Consider the following 22,287-nt stretch of genomic DNA (forward strand, 5'->3'; position numbering starts at 1 on the left):
CTAACCCCATCCCTCCATTTTTAGTGTAGTTTCAGAAGATAGTGGCCTAAGTTTGCTCTTTAGACACTTGAAAGGGTTATTAAGAGTTCATCAACTCCAAACTTGCTTTAAGGAGATGAAGCCAGTCAAGCAGTTAGCAAGATCTTGCTTCTCTGGGTCCCTTTCAACAATACCTGTAATGAAGTAGCATCTGGGAAAGTTGTGGCTTGTGACAGCTTAAACAGCTTGATTTCAGGATTGCTTCAGAAAAAAAGTTCACAAGAGAAAAAGACCAAGTAGTAAACTGTCCAAAGATTAGATACCATTATCATGCCTTGCTACTCCTAACTACCCTGTTCTGGTCTTGCCCCTCAGGGCACTTCAAACCATCAGCTTGTTGCCCCAAACCCTCTGAATTCATATTGTTTGTAGAGAACTTCTTGCAACCCTTTTATTGGACAGGTAGGAATGACTCAGCAGTTCAGTTGCCAACAACAGAGGCCAACTTTGGCTAATTGAGCATGAAGAGAACTCGCTGGAGGGGCAGGCACCTGCCCCACAGACCAAGAAGAAACTGTTGCTGGTGGCTGAGTAGCAGAGTGTCATAGCCAAGTAGGGGGCAATATGCCCCTGGCAACCTTTAGGATGCTGCCCTCATGATTACACCTGTTCCAGATGCAAAGTGCTGGGATAGAGTGTCGGCTTTGCCCTGGGCCTGTCCTCAGCTGCACCAGGGGCAGGGGAGAGTTTTACAGGCAGAGGGGACACTGGGTATCAAGCACATGAGGAGAGCTGTGCAAGGAAACAGCAGGCTGGATGCCAGATGATGGCCAGCCCATTCTTGGAATAAGCTAAGACCCTTGGAGGTGTTAGAGGAAGAAAATCTAAGTCTACTGAATTAGCCAACACTTCTCAAACCTTTCTGCTTGTGATCATTTGTCATTGCAGAATTATTTACACAACCCAGGGCACACAGGTACATAATATATGTGTGCAAACCATTTATTGGCAATAAATCATGGAGATTTAAAACAACTTTTGACACACATTAGTTACTTAGAAAAAGCAAACTTTCATACTAAGAAGTGTGTTCATTTGATTTTGCACAAGGAGTTCAATCTTGGCTCAATATCCGATCCTGGAGTTTATAGAACTTCTTCAACTTTTTTTCAGTTGACCAATATTGTGATTTTATAATCGTGTTGAGGGCACTGCCTGAGATAAATACATAGTACAAAAGGGCAGAAGCTTATTTGGGGCCATTTTAGAAATTGTTGGAAATTCTGTTCTAATCCCATGCCAAAATGTGTGTGTGTGTGTGTGTGTGTGTGTGTGTGTGAGGAGAGAGAGAGAGAGAGAGAGAGAGAGAGAGAGAGAGAGGAGAGAGAGGGAGAGAGAGGGAGAGGAGAGGAGAGAGAGAGAGAGAGAGAGAGAGAGAGAGAGAGAGAGAGTGAGTTGTGGGGTGGTATGGGCACTGACATGTGAGTGAAACTCAAGTCAGCAACTCAAACAGTAATTCTCTCCACCTCTCTCTTTTTGCCTTTTCAATGTCTGGTTATTTTTTTGTTTCCCCCTTTAGCATATTCTTAGCATACTGTGCAGCCTCATTTTTCTTAGCGTGTTGTTTCTTCAGAGCAACATGCTGGTGTTTGTGTTGCAGGACATATGGAGTAACAAGAGGTTTAAAGGGTGCTTTTGTCCTAAGCTTCTTACCTTCATTGTTTAAGGCCTTCAGCCAACATATTGATGGATGTTTTATTGCTGTGAATAGAACACCATGACCACGGTAACTCTTTTTTTTTAAATTTATTTATTAATTCTAGTTAGGGAACAAGCTTGTTTCAAGTCCCTTCTCCCTCTCCCACCCCTCACCCCAACCCTCCTCCACCATCCCAGCCCACCCCCCACCCCATCCACCCACCACTCCCCAGGCAGGGTAGGACCCTCAACGGGGGCTCTGCAAAGTCCACCAAATCTTCCTGGACCACGGCAACTCTTATAAGGAAAACATTTAATTGGGGTGCCTTGCTTAGAGTTTCAGAGGTTCAGTCCATTATCATCATAGCAGGGAGCATGGTGGCAGGCAGGCAGACATGGTATTGGCTAATCCTGATCAGAAGGCCAAAGGAAATGGACTGAGACACTGGGTAGTATCCTGAGTATAGGAGAGCAACCTCAAAACCCACCCCTACAGTGACACACTTCCTCCAACAAGGCCATGCCTACTCCAACAAAGCCATGCCTTTTAATAGTGCCACTCCCTATGAGATTATGGGGGCAATTACATTGAAACTACCACAGTAAACATCCTCTTATTTAGAGAGACTGAAAAGCTTTTAGATTATGTGAGCTTTTTTTTGGCCCAATAGCTGAGGCTCAGTAGTTATCTGTCCCTCCAGGAGTCTCTCTCTCTCTCTCTCTCTCTCTCTCTCTCTCTCTCTCTCTCTCTCTCATGCTTGTCTGTCTCTTTAATAACCAAGTTGAGAATCCACAGTGCATCCCAGAACCCACTTGCACTTCCTCTCTCCAGTTCTCCTTGCTCTATAACAAGAACGCCCCTTACTCAACAGCAGGCACACTGCCATGGGTCACGACACCTTGCTTCATTGGAAAACATTGTTTGTTGTTCCCACCACTGATTCCTATCACATGACCTTTCCACTCTTCACCCACAGCACCAGCAGCTACTTCTGTGGCCATGCACTTTTCATAGAAAGTACAAAGCCTGCGTTCATCACCCACTTCAAGGAACTTCTGACAGCTGATGGCTGGGAAGGAGATACTCCTGACACGGCTGACTGCCTAGGAGGCGCCACGAAAAAGATCTCAAATGGCAGCTTTTCAAATCAAACATTCTGACATAATCCCTCCCAAAGATATACTCATGATACTTAACATGTTGACGGATGAAGTGAGGAAATACTAAACTCCTTTATTTTTTGCGATAAAGCCATCATGGGCAAAATTACCAAGTGCAGTAAAAACTGCCTGCGTAACATCCGGTAGTCTTGGATATGAGCTGGCGTAGTATTTGGTCACAGCACAGCATGACATAACCATGTGCGACCAAGGCTGCAGGAAAATCGTAAGGCTCAACATAGCTGAGCGGTGCCAGGTCCCACTCATCAAGTGTTTCATCTTTGATCACTGAGCATTCAGAAAAGCAGCTTTCACTGTTGTCAAACTCTCATGACCACAGGCTTAGAAACCGGGCAGGAAACCACTTCTAATGAATTGTGGACAAAAAGCCACACACCTTGGAGAGCAGGTAGGAGAAATGGCAAATTGCCCTTAAGTTATTGTAGAATCATAATCCCAAGTGAGACTCCCGAAGAGCTTCTGGAGATTCACATGGAACAGAAAGTTGGTGGGGTTGGGGGGCACTGAAAACATAAAACTAGTAATTGATACGAACAGAAAGATTGGTGGAAGAGAGAGAGGTGTGTGAGAGGGTTGGGATGCACTGGACCACTTCAGTTAAGACAGAAGCAGCGCCACGGGGTGTAGGAAGAGACTAACACTGCTCATCACTAAGAAGCAATTCCAGTTTGGTTAAGAATGAAAACCAAACTGTGGGCTTATGTGAATAAAGTATATTGAAAACTTTGACAGAGGTGTCGCAAGGAAGACAAATTATAGAAATTAAAGAAAGAGGGTTAAAACTGGTTTCTCAGTTGGTAATTTACGCTTATATGAGAATGGTCACAGAAACTTTGCTTATTGTCACCTCTAATGGCCAAAGTTCAGGTGTCCATTAGACAGTGGATTATCAACTACCAGTCCTTATGACACGTATCTCCAGAACATGCCTTGACCAAAAGCAACCAAACACAAATTATTCCATTCATATGAAGTTGAGAAACAGGCAGAAGTATGTTACAGTGCAGAAAAAACAAGAGAGGCCATGCCTGGGAGCAGAGGGGTTGGGGATGAATGACATCACTGCCTGGGAACGAGCTTTCTGAAGGGGTGGTAATGCTATTTTGATAGGCCCATGGGCAACAGTTATTCCCTTAACCAAATCTTAACAAATGCATGCATTTGTATTTTATTCGTGTGTGTGCATGTGTGTGCGTGTGTGCGTGTGCGTGTGCGTGCGTGTGCGTGTGTGTTTGGGGGAGGGGAAAACCTGAGGCCAGAGAGAGTATTGGATCCCTGTAAATATATTTACAGATGGTTGTGAGCTACTGGTCATGGGTGCTGGGAAACAAACTAGAGTCCTCTGCAGGAACAGGATCTTAACTGCTGGACCATATATCCTCAGCCCCAAACCTGTGCTTTATTGTGTGTAAATTTTATCTTGAATGATAGCTATAAAAAATGAGTGGCATGTATGATGAATATTTAGGAACAGGTTTACTGATGACTATGACTTACTTTGAAATATGCAGAAATTAAAAAAAAATGTCAGAAGATGCTTGCATACCACCACAGCAAAATGTTCCAAATCAGAGCTAGGAGTCTATCAAATCCTGTGGACTTTCTCATGAGCTTGAAATTTTTCTGCACTGAAATTCAGAGAGAAAAGAAGCAACAGACTGAAGGACTATTATGCATAACAAGTTGGTCATCAATAGGACAATGAAACAAATGGCTGGCAGTAAGCACACTCCCTCCAGACAAAATGGCAATGCCAGCAGGGCCTGGTGTCATCAGAGTTGTGAACAGAATGGTCTAATTTAAACCAGGAAGGCCATTGTTTCCTCACACACCAGGCAGGTACTAGCATGTCACTGACTAAGCTTCTGAGGGTGAGCACTTTTGGTCACTACCGATGATGAGCTAGGCCCTGGAGCACTGTTCTCAGTATCCTGTGCAGTAGTCAGGGTGAAATGGAATCATTCTAGAAAGATCTATGACCAGTTGCTAGGTAATGGATGTAGTTACCAGCATTTATGCAAAATGCCCACACCCACAGCGCAGGAAAAGCACTCTGGAAAAATGCAGCCTCCTACCTGGATGAGGATTGAGAGTGGTAGCTCAAACAACCTGCTTTGCAATAAGTTGATGAATTTTTACAAAGCCCTATTTATGTGCTGCTTGCTTAATTAACAACATGAATGGATCCCTGGTTAAAAACTGTTCAGCACCAATTTCAGAAGGAAATAGGCAAATCCTGAACTCTTTGACATGGACCTTACAACTTGTGTTCCCCCAACCATGCATCAGTGCCTCTGGCTCCTTCCTGATTTAGTCTATACCCAGTGGATACCCAAGATCACAGGGGTTAGCAGTTCTTCTGTGAGGTGACCAGAGAACAGTCCACTCCCGATCTGCCTCTTCCTTCCAAGTACTGAGCCATGGCTGACTCTATAGGCAGGAGTTTCCACCATCCACTTCAAAACTGTTCAGAATGGTTTGCTTTTAACTATACTACACAGACTTGTTTTCAAGCAAGAAGATCTACACACAACTAATATCTTCTGACCGACAGGAGGCCGTTGTGTATTTCTAAAGATACCCTCAGTTGTTGGCTATTTTTAAGAAAACAAATCAAACAGTTCACGGAAGCTAGTTGCAAGTTTTATTTATATAAAATTCATTAGGAACATAAAAGATTGAGTTTCTTAAAAAAAATCTGCAGTTATTTACAGCAGTATTGCACAAGTACAGTGGCAATTACCCTGTCAAAATTCATCAGTGCAAAAACATAAAGGAAGCCAGGGAAACTGCAATACAAATGCTACATACGCTGGGTCCTTGGACACGTTAGTGATAGGGCACTATACACAGAGATCAGTGCTGTTTATTAAAGGGTACCTGACAGGTTTGGATACAGTAACCAGTGGTCAAAGAACCTAGACATGAAAACCTATTTGAACTACTGAATTTCGAAATTTCCAAATAAAAGCAGTCAAGTACTTTGCTGGGAGCTTGAGGATGCTCTGCAAATGCTGTTTGGGAGGGATTCCCCGCTAATTTAGCGACACGTGTGGACACGACCCGCACACACGCCACCGTACCGAGCCGACACACACAGGCACCAGGCTAAATCCGCAGGGAGGACAGAGCCATCTACATTAAGTAACATGCCCCTAGAGCCTCAGTGAGTTTTTCCATCTTGACACCCAGGCCAGCAGGGACCCTGACCTCTTCTTAAGGAATATGAAGAGTTGGAGCAAAGGCATGGACCCGCAGAAGCAGGCTGGACTAATGCAGTGAATGGGGGAGGGAGCAGAATGGCTGAGCTCCTTACCACAGCCATACACCCCATACACCGCAACCTAGGAACCACACAGCAGGTGTGGACAGTAGCCAGCAAGTGTCCTGGTGAGACAGGTGATATTGCCCCACCAGTCCTCCTCCTACCCAGGACAGCCACACAGCAGCACCTCAAGAGGTGGCAGGATTGTATTTTCTCAACACTGAGCTGTCACAGATACTCTTTCAATGGAGAAAAAAAAATCCTTTCCCATCTGCTGATAATACTTCTCTAGATATGGCCAACTTACTGGTAAATCTGTTTTTCTCAGAAGCCACCTGCTTTACAACAAATGGATTTGATGGAGTATTTTTTTTTTTTTTTTTTAGAGTCCAATCTTTCAGCTTACCACATCTAGGGTATCTCATGGGCAGCAAAATACTAATTTCATCAGAAAGGTGGCAGAATCCAAGAACTGAATGCCAGGAGCCAAAGCGGGAGGCCACCTTGGGAGAGTGGACCCAGTCACCACTCCCCACACCTCAGGAGCTGAAGTAATTCACGGGATGGCAGGGGTATGGGGGACAGGGATGTCAACACTTTCAAGAACTTAAGACATTAAATAAGCAGAAAATAAATATACACCATTTCTACAAGTTACAGCATTATGAAACAGTAGGGCACATTACACAGAAAAAGAACCTACGATATTTACAATCCTTAATTCTGAGAAGTTTAGAAAAACAGTGATTTTTTTTTTACACTCATTTATGCCGTACAAAATTTTACAAAGAAAGTAAAGGAAACACAATTGCACACAGACATTTGGCTCAGTTGATGAATAAAACACGACTTCCTAATCTAATAAATAGTCAAAATATATACAACACTAAGAGGAAACAGGAGAGGTTGTGTACATTATCCATTATATACTTTAATGAAAAGAGATTTTAAACTGATTTTTAGCCCCTCCCGCGCCCTCCCCCGAATTCATCAAATTGTTTCTGGGAAGGAAATCTGAAGAATTATTCAGGAAGTCATTTCGTGTGTTTATTGCATCTTGGGGTGAAGTCACAGGACTTCACTTTTTACAAACCTCACATGGGGAGGTTGTCAAGGCACAAAACCCGCATTGTGTTCACACAGACATACACACACATACAGACACACACACACAGACACAGACACACAGACACACAGACACACACACGGGAGTTTCTGTTCTAACAAAAAAAAGAAGAGAGATAACAATAATAAAATAAAAATTAAGTACAAGGGTCTACCCACAGTGGGCAAACATACTTTCTTATTTGTATTTTAATAAACAGATACAGTACAGGGACATCCAGTCATGTCTAAGTTCTGGGTGCCGCATCCTGTTCTTGAATACTTCTACAATTCATAGAATGTTGTATTTCCCCATGAGCTGCTTTGATAGCCAGCCCCAGGCTGGAGGCCAATGGGCCAGAGGTAAGCATGCTTGAAGGGCCACACATGCTACCGGCACCTGGCTCTGGGAGCCTTCTGCACCTACTAAAGAGATACCACAGAGCCACAGGGCTGAGACAGTAAAGTGCTCCAGTCGGAGACTGGCACATGAGCATGGAGGTCCTAGGAGTGGGGTGGCCCAGAACCAAGTATGTCTTTGGTGTGTGTGTGTGTGTGTGTGTGTGTGTGTGTGTGTGTGTGTGTGTGTGTGTGTGTATCAGAACCATGGCTGCACTCTTAATACCACCTTGTAACAGTGTGCCATATAGGAACCCTCTATAGGCTCAACACATCAGGAAACAAGGTGAGCGCACCAACACAGCTTTCAAACAATAATCTAAGGAAGCTGGGGAATAAGTGGTTTTAAAAGGAAGAATATTTGGAATCAAGTGATCTCAATCTAGAAGGAAAAGCATATAGACATTATATATATACATATATATACATATAAACACACATACACACACACACACACACACACACAGAGAGAGAGAGAGAGAGAGAGAGAGAGAGAGAGAGAGAGAGAACGTGGGAATGAATGGATTTCTCTACTTAATAACGTAAAAACACTGGCCCTCTACTGGGCAAAAGCAAACACAGTTGTTGGCACTGCTGACTTGCTTGCATGCACTTCTCCTCTAAGCAAGCTGCCTGATGACTGACGTTTTCACAAGTTAGAGGGTTCACAGTTTCCCCCACCCCTCTGATGTTCTTTCTTCTGTCCTTTTTGTGTCTTCCCTGGTTGTCTGCCTACATGTGTGTTGTTTGTTATGGGAGGAGATGGGGATGGAGCCCAGGGCATCTGCACATGCTAGGGAAGGCTCCTTCACCAGGCTATACTCCTCCAGCTCTTGAAATGGCTGACCAGTGTGTGGGCTTCTGGTGCACATGGCCCTAAGGGGTAGGTACCAAGAGAGAGCACCCCCCACCCCAGACACGGGTGGCCCACCAAGATCCAACTGTTAAACAATGGAGAAAAAGTAGTTAGCCATCTTTTGGAAGACCAAAAAGAATGTTTCACTTGATGTAACTGAGGTTAGGTTTCCTATGTATGGTAACTGGGGAGGCAGAGCCAGTCTCTATGTCAAGGTAGGTTCAAAGGAATAGGGATGGAGTTCAGGTATCACGGGCCAGGTGGGATGAGCAGGGCTAAATTTCAAGAAGCATGCCAAGGAAAATGACTACCTGAGCCCCTTGCTCCCGAAATGACCTGGTCAATCCCCAAGAAAAGTGTGGGCTCTGGCCCATCTGGTACATGCAGCAAGGCAGAGCCCACGACTGTAGCCAAGCCTGAAACCAAAAGAGTTAACAGCTTCAGTAAACTTTGTGTGAGTCTGCATTCTCTCCAGATGTAAGAGACAAACAAACCCACCACAATGAAGTGAGGTGGACAAAAGCCCTTCCCATGAGTCAGCTTGATTGATGGGGCTGGGAACAATCCGGGCAGCCCCTAGCCCTTGCTGACCCAAACACATGGCATCATGAGAATACCCTGGGCCAAACCTGTGCATCAGTGTGGAGACAGACTGAGGAGTACGGGGAGATGAGGAAAAACACAGAAAGTGTGAAAGTTTGCCACAGAAGCAACTGGGCTAAGGAGGTAAGCATTTACAAAATGAGAGTGGCACACCAAAACAGACCCTTTGCCACTTGAACCCATCCCATTTTGTAAGAACTGTTTTGGTAGCAATAATTAAAAAAGAAACTCAAAGGAGCCACGGCGGAGGAGAGAGGGCAACACCATACTCTCACTGTTTAAAAATTCTGTACAGTAATCTCCAAAAATAAACTAAGGCAGCCGTAGAAATCAGCTGGCTCAGTTCCCACTGCAGGTTTACATATCCTCTGAGAATAGGCAACAGGGCATTAGGAGTTTAGTATAAAAATCATCCAGAAGTTGGCTAAAGAGTTTTCATTTCTTTTCTGAAAAAACAAAAACCCCCAAAACAAAGGAAAACAAAAAACAAAAAACAACCAACCAAACGGTTACCAAAGAAAGCAGGTTTAAAAAACAAATGAACACACCACATGTAAACACCTTTCTTGCATATGACGCTACTACAAAGTCCCAGGATCTGTACATTAATAAGAGAAGAGCCATCCCTTGTTTACATTCACAACAAATGTCTACTGGAAATTCTGCCATGTGGTGATGAACCGAAAGGTTAAGTTCGCATCGACACAGTGCAGTGTGTCGGCCACCCTCAGCACCTCTCTGGGACAGAGCTACTGGCTGCATTGTCATGGCGCCAAGAGACTTGAGGTGCTGGGGTTCTGGTGGTCTGAACAAGATCGGTGTCCACATTTATCCTGGCGGCGTGAAGATCCTGTCAATGCCTTCTCCATACAAGACGGACGATGAAGCGTAACAGTTGTAAGATAACCATTTGAGGGTGGTGAGGGTGGTCTTCATCCTCTTGGTAATTATTTGCCTGCAACGATACAAGCGGAGTTCCTAGTTACTCCCTAGTAATCTGGACAGGGCACACTGAAAGCAAGAGATGCATCCCGTCTGAATCGCAGGGGAACTCAATCCATCTGCTCTGCCAGGGGGAGGGTGTGACACCACAGAGGACAAGCATACCAAAGGAATTGTCCATCACTGAGAAAATAAAGTGAAGAGAAGACCATCAAACTACTCCAAAGGCATCCCAGAACTATAACCCTTCAGGTTGGTGCAGGACAAGAGCCATGCCAGGTCAATGGTTTCGATGTCTTGGTGTAGAAGCAGCCAAGGGTGGGAGAGGGGGGCAGAAGAAAAGAAAGGATGAACTTGGGTTCCTTTACTACTGACCACATTCACTGATATTTAGCTCAGAACCCCTCAACGGTAGATATTGGCAGCTGTTAAGGGATGCTAAATAAAGTGAAGCAGTGACGGCTAAACAGTGACCCAGAGGGGCTGCCCACTGTCGCAGACAAGAGGCTGAGTCAACCTTGCCATCCATCCCACATCAGGCCTGGGAAGAAAAGGGCAATTTAGAGCAAAGCCTCATTGCTTGTGACATATGTAGGTTTGTTACAATCTGTTCAGAAGGAAGCCTCGGATTTATGTGAAGAATTCAGAGCCCCTTGTGTACCCCTCCAGAGGGATCCATGAGGGATCTAATCCGTCTCCTTGGAGAACGAAAGGCAAGGAAATATATTTGCCTCAATACCATCAGCCACAACCTGGTTTAAATTCAAGTCTGAAGTAGGCCCTGGTGGCTTCCTTAATGACTAACCCACAAACGGGACCTGGCTATGTGACCACCCCCAGTCCGCCCCACTTTACTCTGGTGGGAAGTGCTCCTAAGGACTGTCTGGGAATGACCATGAATCACACTAGGACTGTCTGTCCCCTCTGAGACTCCAAAGGTCCCCCCAGACACCAGCTGCAAGGGAGTTCCCCCCTCCCCACTGTTTACATAGCTCACAAGCTCAACGGGCCAGGGCATTTCCCCTTTCGTTCCATAACAAGATGGGAGGAAATCGGCTTTATGTCAGGATTCCTGTGGAGGAGCCCCCGTGACCACAGGCTGCGATTTTATCAGCTCTGCACACAAGATTGCTTTGTTTTGATTTAACTTTCAAAATTACTTTGCTCCTTTTGTGTGAGAATAACTCAGGGGAAGGTTCATTTTGGCAAAGACGAATATTAATAAGCCGAAAGGCACTTATTCAAAATAGAACCGCAACTCACTAAAACAAAGAAAGCATGTGCTGACTGACTAAGCCATCGATCCAAGGTGGGAAGACTTAAACAGACCTGGTGTCACTGTGGACCTTTGCGTAACCAGACAATGGGGATGACTGGGTATCCACAGTCAACACACCAAGAAAGGGTCACCCAAGGGATGGGCCTTCTCAACTGCTTATACTTGGTAAGCTTCCAGTTCTAGTCTTGACATCATCTGGGGAGACATCGACTGGCTAACCACGAGGATGACAGGTGGACAGTGGTGGCTGTGGTCAAGATTAACGAGAAGACATGCACAAAGGACAAGTAAAATCATGCCAGGTGGCATGGATGTGGGAATGTTGGAAATTTTGGCAAAGGAAAGACCCAGGCCCTCGAGGTGGTAGTGGTGGTGGTGTGCCGTCCTCTCGGGCCCTGGTGTGACAGCATGGCACGCGCCTCTAGCAAGTGAACAATTGCTTTTGGACAACATTCAACGGAGGAAGCCATTACCACTGATTCAGAGTACCGTGCCAGTCCAGAAATCCCTTGACAGCTGGCACAGTGGCTGGAGCAGTGCCTCTGGCCGAGCACATGTGGCCCATACAACGGAAAACAGCTGGAGGATGGGTGGCTCTAACTTACATCAGATTCAGCAATGAGGCTGCTGCAGGTGTGCCTCAGTCTGAGCGCGGTGGTGCTAATGTGTGGCAGGAGATTTGAGAGCTGAAGCCGAATGAAGAAGCCAGGACTTAATGCTTAGGACAAGGGCTCTCAAGAAGAAGCTCCTTGTGACACATACAGGGGGACCCAAGGCTGAGCTTCAGTTTTCATCTGGTTTCAGGGTCGGGAGAGTTGAAAGGATCATGCAAACCTACCCATCTCTCCACCTCCCCCTACTCCTTTCCCTGCCACCCCCACACACAAGAGAGCACCTGGTGAGAAGTCAGAGGAAGCACAGGCCCATGGGCACTCTGGCCAGGACCCCATGGAAAGTCAGCTCTGAAAATGACCATCATCTGCAATGCGGGGGGTGGGGGTGGGGGGTGGGGGGTCAGTCATCGGCTAAATGTCGGTATACGTCGAGAAGCCACACACATGCTGCAAGGCCCCTCACAACTTACGCAGAACTAGAAAGACAAGAGAAAATGCAGGGGAGGAAGGGCATCAGATCTTTCTTCCTGGGCCTGCAGCTCTTGGCAGAGCCACCTTTTGGCCCGAGTCCAGTGGGTCTGCATCAGTGACTCACACTCAGGCACTCCCAGCAGCATCTGTGTACCGAGGGTTTACAGTTCAGTGCCACACCTATGCCGCCCAGTACGAAACAGAATGCTTTTTCCTGATTACAGCCACTCGAAGAAAATAAAATACAATAATTAAAGAAGCCAGGCCTCCCTCCACATGGGCCACAGTGTCCCCCAAATTCTCAGGCTGCAGTCCTGGCCCCAGTACCTCAAAATGTGGTTGTCTATGGAGACAGGACCTTCAGCCGGGTGATTTAAATGAATTCACTGGTTGGGGTGTAGGGTAGGGGCAAGGTGTGACTGAGAGACAGCATTTGATGACATGGAGGACATAGCACAAACAGGTAAGAGAAGTGTATGTGAAGACACCAGTGCTGTTGAGAATGATGTTGGACTTCTGGTCCCCAGAAGTTTGGAGTGACTAACTTCTGTTGTTTATAGCTTCCCGTCTGTGGCCCTGCTACTGCAGCTCCGGTCAACCTTTCATCCTATTTGAATGACCATTCTCAGTCCTTTACCCTTTAAGTGAAAACACTTCTTAGACACAAGTTTAGCAACTGTTTTTTTTGACTAAATCACAAAGATGCGTGGGAGATCTATCACGCTGATGCAGTTGGGTGGAAGGTTATTTAAAGGGCTTCAGAGGCAGGCGGGCCCCTGAAAAGGTGCTAAGATGGGCCTGGGGACAGAAGAATCACTCATGCCACTACTAAATGAAATGACTAAGGACAGGCTTTTAAGCCTTCTAAACAAACCCACAGGGCCAGTTTGGCTCTCCTCAAGCTGCAATTGGCTGGAAGTAGCAGGGCAAGAGGTGGCAAGGCCAGCACAGATACCCTGGATACTACACCTTCCTAGAAGGCATGTGTCACCTAGGACCACACGTTCAAGCTCCCAGAATAGAGAGTGATGATGTGGATACTGGCATGCCAGCAACAGGACAGAAGTTCAGGGATAACTCCAGTCAATACACCTTGGCCTACTAGCATTGCCTTTCATTGCTCAAGGTCACCTCCCTTTTGGCTTCAAGGTTGTTTCAGAGTGGACTTTGTGGAGTGGGAATAGAGACCCTCTGAGAGATCGCAGCAACTCAGCTCAGATGTCTGCTAAAGTCGGGTACAAACACCAGTCTCTACTGTAGAGCCCATGCTCAGCATGACACACCATGCACACAGCAGACTTGAGGGGGCTCAGAGTGATAACCACATCACAATAAAATTAAAGGTTGATGAAGATTTAAAATCACAGCAAGGAGGAGACACTGTGAGACCAAGGGGTGAGATCTGTGGCAACATAACCACACTTCAAGTCATGTTTCCTGAATGATGGTATTGGGGCTGGAAAGCTGTCTCAGTAATTAAGAGCACGTATTACTCTTCTTGTGGACCTGAGCTCTCCATGCCCTAATCAGATGGCTCATAACTGCCCCAAAGTCCAGTTACAGGGGCTTTAATGCCCTCTGTCCACTAGGGCACCTGTACACACAAGACGCACATAAACTCATGCACACATACACATAAATAAAAAAATAAACCCTTTCAAAAAGTGACAGTACTCTATCTCAAGTTCTTAAAGATAAAAGCATCCCAGAATAGGCACCCCCCTCAGGACTCTGAGATAGAGGAATTTGACTGGTTTAAAGTGTGTCTCACATAGAATGTCCACACTGAAGCACTGAAGGCTCCAGCTGTCCTCAGCTTCTAACAGGTTTATAGGTAGGCAGAAATCCTTAGGAAATTGAATTAAAACTATGAGACCAGGAAGGACTCTGGTAGCCCCTGCTGCCAGCTCTGGCTCTGAAGAAGGGGATGCCATGTTCACCTGGATGCTGCATTGCTCTCCATCCCTGCCACTCAAAACTAGCCATCCATCCAGGAGGCTGAGGGTACCCAGAATACAGCTGTACCACCTCTATGGGATCTGAATCCAACCATCAAAACAACATTTACTAAAGTAACCCCAAGACCTTAGCTCCTCTCTACCTTCAGACAGAAAAGCTGATGAGATTTCCTTGTGGGTTCAATGTCCATTGCTGACTTCAGGTCAGATGACGGCTGCCCAAAGGCCACATTCACTTTCTATTTGTCACCAAGGGAACAAGCGCATTTAAACAGCTTGAGTCTGATAGCTTAGTGATAACAACAGCTGGAGAAAAGGCACAAGAGGCACCACTAGGATGTGAGGCCTCTGAACACGAGAGGAACAAATGTGCTCCCACCCTCAGCCCCCAAGCCCTGCAATCAGGCAGAGCCGTTACAGATCTATCCTGGCCACACTGGCTTCAAAGTTACACACAGGCTGCAAACGTTTTTGAAAACCAAACTTGTATTCTGCCTCCTCCTATGTATCATACAACAGAAACTGAAAAGTGAAGGTCTTTTATGAGGATGCAGAAAAACCACTTCACAGGTTGATCCACAGTGGGGGCTACCTATCTAGCCATTCTGGCAGTATGACACACACTTCTTGATGCGAATCCTGCCAGGCAGGCCTCAGAACTGGTGCTGAGTCCTGCTTTATGGCCAGCCCAACAGGGTTCGTGATTGGTGTTGTGTCTCCAGTGAGAGACACAAGGGACAAAATACTCGATTCAGAGCAGGAACATGCTGTTCTGAAATGCTAAGTGGGATGTAACACACTTTAACCACAACTCAAACCTCCTGCTTTGGTTCAGCGAGGAGAAGTCTAGCAAGGGATGATGCAACAGCCTTATTATTTTTATGTGTCTGCAGAAGGGCCAAACCTTCCTTTCTTTGCATCTTCATTTCCTCCTACAGAGATAAAAAAAAAAAAAAAATTACCCTGTAAACCTGCCTGAAGTTCCCCTCAGGCACCTGTATCTCCTCTTAGTTAACATGTTCATGGCTCACCGTCCCACAACTGCCGGGTAGCCCTGCAGGTGTAGCACCTGCCAGTCCCACAGAACCCTCACACGTGGTGCAGATCAACACAAGGATGTTTAGCCCGACACCCAGCCAGCCATTCGAACACACCCCAGTGCCTCAATCTCCTCTCATATTTGCGTACACCCAGACAGATGCAGCCTGTGCCTGTAGGGTCGAGCGCACTTGCTTCAGAAGCACGTCCAAAGCATATAAAGGCAGCCAGGCAGACAGAGTTCCTGGCAATACTCAACGTGACAGAGAATGGACTGATAATGGCACCCAGAGTTCAACGTTCAGTCCCCAAAGTTCAACGTTTGATACTAGGGTGGATCCATGCCTCTTGGTGGGTGCATTTGCTTATGAACCAAAGGGCCCCAGTGGTTTCAGAGTAGTTTACTATGAAAAACAGGACAACAAAACACTATGAAGTGACTCTAACACAGACTCCTTCCACTTGCCTCAAATGAGAAACTGAAGCGTTCACCACCCCTAATCTTTGCACAGAAACGGTGTGGCCCAGGTCAGGTGTGTGAACCAAAATGCCAAACCGCTTCCTCCAACCATAAGGGAAACACATGTAATTGTGTCTCAGACAATGTCAGGTACCAGTTCACCTAACCTCCTAGTGACTGCTCTTGCTACAAGAGTCCTGCTCATCTATAAACTGCTGTGACTACGGTGTGAAGCAACCCTTCCTCCTGTGAGTCAGGCCGAGTGTGAATTTTCCACTTGATATTCATGTCTTTAATGGTACCTTTCACAACAGTCTGAGAAAGCAGCGTATCTTATTAAACTTCAGTTTTCAATTAATGAAGGCCTCTGGAGAACATGGCCCGAGGCCATCCATCTTTGGTTGGTTTCATCTAAGCAGGCTATAATTTAGGCCTCTCCCTTGTTGGTGATTTATAGGAGCCACCTTCATTTCTATCTAAAAGCATGAACTCAGAGAGCACAGTGGGTTCCCTTCCTTAGGAAGGAGAGACACCCGGGCTTGATGTTTAAAATGCACACATGCTCATGTGCGTGACACGTTAGAGGAATTTGTTTTTATCAGAACCGATCTGTGGGCCATCTTTTCGGCTCCACTGTAACTGACGCAGGGCCCTGCTGTTGTCTGCAGGCACTTCAATCAATTCATGCCTGCACATGTTGGATGGAGGAGGAAGTAGGCAGTGCAAACCAAAGATGCACTGTTTTCTTGTGACCAGGCAATGACAGGGCTTCCATTCACTCATTGTCCCATCTGCAGGGTCTCTCTTAGCTTTAGACTGTGCACTGTCAGGACATCCCCCAGGTCACCATTAATCAAGAGCATCCTCTATGACTGAAATCCTAAGGAAGGGTCATGGATCTCAGCTTCAAGGTGGGGGTGGGTTGCAGAATGAGTTTAGTTACTCCTAGAACAACTATCTCAAGGGCTGACAGGTCTTTCACAGCAACCTCGGCCCATGGCCAAAACTCCCACGACTGCATATCTTGCTTCTAGAATGAGTGCTTGCAGGTGCTTGAGCACTTGCACTTGATGTCAGTGCTGGCCCAGGTAAGGGCATAGGAGCATGCAGCCAGCAGCAAGGATGGCTCCTGGAGGTGAGTGGTAAGTGGGTGGTCTCACACTGTCACATCCCCTCATGAGGATGAAGAGGTTTCAAACGTAGGCTGCAAGATCCAGTGCCTCTGCACCACTCAGCTAAACCCAAACTTCTTGCTTTCCCCGTGACCTCCAGACAACCAGGTTCTCTGAACTTCTCTCTGGACCCACAGACTTCCCTCCCTGTGCGGTCCGCTTCCCATAAGGCCTCTGCCATCCTCCCGAGTCTCCCAAATGGTACCACACTACAGAGTGGACTCCAAGGGTTAGAACAGTTGGTACACCACCTGGGTATAACTTCATCAGGAAACAGCTTTCAGGAGGCCTAACCCCTCACCAGTTGCAGCTTTGTCTCCTCCCTCCTAAGCGCCTGATAAAGTACTAAGTCCACAGTGGAAGACATCACTTTGGCTCTCTGTTATTGCCAGCAGAGGACCACCAGTGAAAGGGACCAAGGACGACTTGCCTCTGCAGTGTTCCTACAGATACATTAAACCTAACTCTCATCCAGTGGAAGCAGCAGGTAAGAGAAATGCAGGGAGTCTATACACCCAATCTGTCTGGGCCTCCACAAGCGTTACCTCTCCAAAGACAGAGGAGTAACAGCCAAAGTATACCTTAATAATTCAATGCAGGAGTCTATACTGGGGCCTGGATCAGTGTCCACCCCCGACCTGTCACTTTGGGACGGATGAGAAGTTTAAGTCTACAGTTCTAAGACAGCATGGGGACACTATCCATTTGCTGATCATGACTGTTGCAGGTGGCTGGGAAGATGTTTTCACTCTCAGGTAACACATGCTGCAGTGTTAATAAGGGGTGGGTCTTATGAGAGTCCCTGTCCACACTGGCATTTCAAGCAGGCTTGCCCTTGCTTGTGTCTTATTTAGGTGACCATATTGAGATTTCATGGGGCAGCTTCCCTGTCCTAGAAGACACAATCTCCCAGCAAATGTCCTGTTCCTCTGGTTTGTAACCCATCACCCAGTGACGTTCTCTGACCATCTTATGTATTAAAGCAAAAGAGAACATGAAATTGGATGAGTAGGGAGATGGAGGAGGATAAGGGGAGGGGAAGAAATATGATGAAAACAAATATATGAAAGTCTCAAAGAATTAATAAACTTTTAAAAATAGAATAAGCTAAGGGAATCATGGAGAAAACAACACAATACACATTGAAAGCACATATGACAAGACACTTATACTGTGTGCCGAGGTGGCATATTAAGAAAGTGCTCTGTGTGTTTATTGAAATTTATCAAAATGGAAAGTTGCCCCGATTCCTACAATATAGAGCATACATGTTCCCAGTGACAGTTTCCCGCAGTGTGCATATATGTTCTAATGATAGCTGCCCAAAGTGCACATACATGTTCTAATGACAGCTGCCTGCTGTGTGCATAACTAATGATGGGTGCCAGCAGTGCTGCCCTAGGAGTCCAGCAGTCTGGGGTGTACAGGACCGGGCATTCACTGGGTTCAGTCTCCACAACTCCAGCTCATGCTGCCCCCTTGTTCTTAAAAGTACTCTATCTACAACAACTATAAAAAACAGCATCTCTGTTCTCCTAACAGGCAACTTGGGAAGGTATCCCATCAGGCTTTGTAAGGCTGATGGCAATAAAAGCTAACTAACACTTGAGAGAAGATAACTACCCCTGTACGGACACTAAATTTTAGAAGCTTCCGTGCACCCTCACAAGTAGGTGAGGGATAACACCAGCTCAGCAACGGGGCATCTGAAGTCATTATTCTCCCACTTCCTGCCTGGCTTCCTGTCCCCAGTGTTCAACAATGGACCATTCGTGTGATGACAGACAACGGGCTGCTCTTCTAACCAGCAAGACTGGTGGCTGTGGCTTTAGAGGTCACTGTGTCACTGTCCCTGAGTTTGAGTTTGACATTTTGAACTGGCTGCTGACACCTACCATTTGGAGACTATATGCCTTCGTTTTTAGAGGAATTAGAGTCTAAGCTAGAATCTATCCCTGCCCCCACTCCCCTCCTCCCCAGCCAATTGAGAAAGCTATAAAATCCTCTCTCCGTGACTGCACTTCAGCACTGGGTTAAGATATGCTAAGGGCTGGCAAGCTGGCTCAGCTGGTAAAAACACTTGTCACAGAAGCTTCGTAGTCCAAGTTAGACCCCCCCCCCAACGGAGCCTACATAAAAAAGCTGGGAATGACTATATGTGCACCTGTAATCAAAGGACTGGGGAGATGGGAGGCAAAGGAAGGACAATTGCCCAGATGCTGGCAGGCCTGCCAATTTGAAGCAGAGAACTACTCCCAAAAGTTGTTCTCTGACCTCTACACATGCATAGTGGCCCACAAGGTGTACACACACACATGCACATGATAAAAGATATACAAAATAAAGTCTAAAATCTTGTAAAATGGTGCAGTGATGTTTATTTACTCTTATTGTATTAAAAAGATGGGAAATAATAATGACCAGCCTGGTCTACAAGATCTGGTTCCAAGACAGCCTCCAAAGCCACAGTGAAACCCTGTCTCAAAAAAACCAAACCAAACCAAACAAAAGCAACAAAACAGATGTAACCATCACAATACACATGAAACTATACAATAACACTATCAGGAAAGCAGGAGGCAGACCACACATAGTCATGGTCTCATGGTCTCCTCTACAAGGTCAGCTGGGTGAACGAAGGATCTCGGACGGTCCATATGTCATCATCATAGAACTTGAATCATTCATCACCTGGATGCCTCCCTTGAGGGGCCAGCCATAGGATGTGACTGCACTCTCACTAGCTATCCCTCACGTTGACCATCCTTAACCACTCACAGCCCCCAGGGAGCTGTATCAAGCAGGCCTATCTTGGAGGGCCTCCTAGTCCTCTGTCCACACCTTATGGTGCAACATGAAAGTTGTACAAAATAATCCATCAAACGCCTGGTTCTGCAGACAAAGGCTTTGATATAACCAAGAGTGGGGTGTAATGCCAGCTCATCTCAGTGTACAAGTCCCAGCAGTACAAAGACCTGCCCACAAGCCGAGTCCCTCCTGAGGCATCCCCACCCACCAGATCCAGCCCTGAGGGCATCTACAGTGCTTGAAGACAGATATAGCATCATAGCCAGTTCCTATCTAGACTTAGATGTCTCTATGTTCATCAGAAATAGCACGCGGTGGTTTGGAAGAAAAGGAGGTGTGGCCTTATTGGAGGAAGTGTGTCACGGTGGGGATGGGCTTTGACGTCTCTTTTGCTCAAGCTTCCCTCAGTGTGACAGAGAACTTCTTGTTGCCTCTAGTCAAGATGTAGGACTCTCAGCTCCAGTACCACATCGGACTGCACGTTGCCAGGCTCCTGCCATGCTACCCACTATAACGGACTGAACATCTGAAACTGTAAGTGAGCCCCCCTCAATTAAATACTTTCATTTATAACAGTTGCTGTGGTCATGGCTTCTCTTTATAGCAATAAAACCCTAAGGCAGCATGTCCCTCTGGACCCAACTCCAGTCCAAGACTCAAATGTAGTTCCCCACTTTCTTAAACAACCCCATGTCCCCTATCCCTGCCTTCAACGGAAGGACCAGGCTCCTGAACACCATGGCCACATGCAGTCAACAATCTCGGTTACCACAGAAACACTGAAATCCCAATAAAGGATATGAAGCAGGGGGATGAGTGGATATAACTTCAGTGGTAAATTATGAAATCAACCAATCTTCCCAAGAGATTGCCATTTTGGATCTAGGCTAAGGAATTTAAATTCTGTGAAGTGATCCATGTCAGGAGGGGGATGCCAGGCTTGTGCCAGCTAAACACAATATCACAAAAAACTCCTCAGTCCATTCATCAACGTGACAGTTCCCACTTAATGACAGAAGCATGGCTGTGGTGCACTACACATCCCCCAACACACCCCGCGGAAAAGCAGGAAGGGGAACTGAAATTATTCTCAAGGTCCAGGACTCCCTGACAGTTTTGCTACTCAGAAGAAAGAAGGATCCTCAGTGGGGGGGTGGGAAGGGTTAGGGCGGTGGCAGTGGTGGTATCCCTGTGTGTCTGAGGAAGGCCTGAGCAGCCCTGCGGGAGGAAAAAAGACCCCAAACAGTTCATGATGAACACTCACTGGACCAACTGGCTAAAACAGGAAATGTCTATGTAAAGATATAAACACCTCAGGGTCCTATGCCAGGCATCTCTCCAGAGAGCAGAGAGCCAAAGTTACCTGAGGACACTTTAAGTAACTGGTCACCCAACTGGGGAGTACCAAACAGACAAATGTCTTCATTCCATCAGAAAAGCATCAAAATGTATATATAGTCAAGAACACACCTGAGAAATCTAAGGAGCAGCCAGCTATCCTTATTGAACCTTCACATCATAAACTATTGATTACTGGTCTCCTCATACATTTCAATAGCCAAACATGAAATGCCCTCAGCACCCCTTTCTGGGAGTCCTGGCTGAGTGACAGTGTAGAATTTAACAGCTCTAACTACAGGGAGAAGCACCTTCCATGCATTGAAAAACCACATGCTCCATATTTATGTGGGACTATTTCAAAATGCAACTAAATAACCTTTTTAAAGAACTTTAAGAACTGATACTCTGAGGTCTCACACACATAAAATACCTCTGGCAGCTTCACCATGTATCTTAATTAAAGGCAAGAACTCAGATGCAGGAGCAGAAATAAGGAGAGAAGTGAAGTAGCTTGCCAGTCTCCTTTTTTTATGGAGGTGGGAAGGGGTCCTTACCCTCCTTCTGTAAGATTCGTTGAACTCGTCTCCAATCCGCCGAAGCTCCTGTGCAATCCATATCTCCGGGCGGATATCTGCAGGTTCCTCCTGAGATTGCCTTATGGAAGCTGTGTGGGGACAAAGAAACCAGAAATCACGCCAGGGTTCACAGCACTGACAACATCATACATGAGTTTCCAGGAACAAACCCATCTCACACACACTCATCCTTCTGGAAGCTCTCAATCTAGTGTTAAGAATGGTGAAGAAGCATCATTTTAGTCAATGTCCTAGTTAGGTTTCTGTTACTGAGAAAAGGGTTTATTTGGCTCACACAGTTGATCACAGTCCATCAATTGTGAGAAGTCAAGGCAGAGGCTCAAGGAGCAGAGAGGCAAAAGCAGCAATATTACTTACTGGCTGGCTCAATATGGCCTGCTAAGTCTGCCTTCCTTCCTTCCTTCCTTCCTTCCTTCCTTCCTTCCTTCCTTCCTTCCTTCCTTCTTTCAGTCCTTGGTTTTTCAAGACAGGGTTTCTCTATGTAATAGCCCTAGCTTTCCTGGAACTAGCTCTGTAGACCAG

The 22,287-nt window shown here is 46.2% G+C and overlaps 1 protein-coding gene across 4 annotated transcripts in view; it reads right to left on the bottom strand.

The window, feature by feature from the left end:
• Window positions 1-5,480: 5,480 nt before the first annotated feature.
• Window positions 5,481-22,287, bottom strand: part of Bcl2l11 (BCL2 like 11) — a 42,384-nt gene continuing 25,577 nt past the window's right edge. For all 4 annotated transcript variants that reach the window (XM_027421857.2, XM_027421856.2, XM_027421855.1 and 1 more), the window contains 2 exons: window positions 21,724-21,833; window positions 5,481-10,041 (listed from right to left, as the gene is read on the bottom strand). In XM_027421857.2, coding sequence (XP_027277658.1) covers window positions 9,940-10,041; window positions 21,724-21,833 — 212 coding nt within the window. In that variant the 3' untranslated portion in view covers window positions 5,481-9,939. The remainder of the gene's footprint in view (window positions 10,042-21,723; window positions 21,834-22,287) is intronic.

Source organism: Cricetulus griseus, chromosome 6 (genome assembly GCF_003668045.3).
Source record: "Cricetulus griseus strain 17A/GY chromosome 6, alternate assembly CriGri-PICRH-1.0, whole genome shotgun sequence".
Taxonomy (NCBI): domain Eukaryota; kingdom Metazoa; phylum Chordata; class Mammalia; order Rodentia; family Cricetidae; genus Cricetulus; species Cricetulus griseus.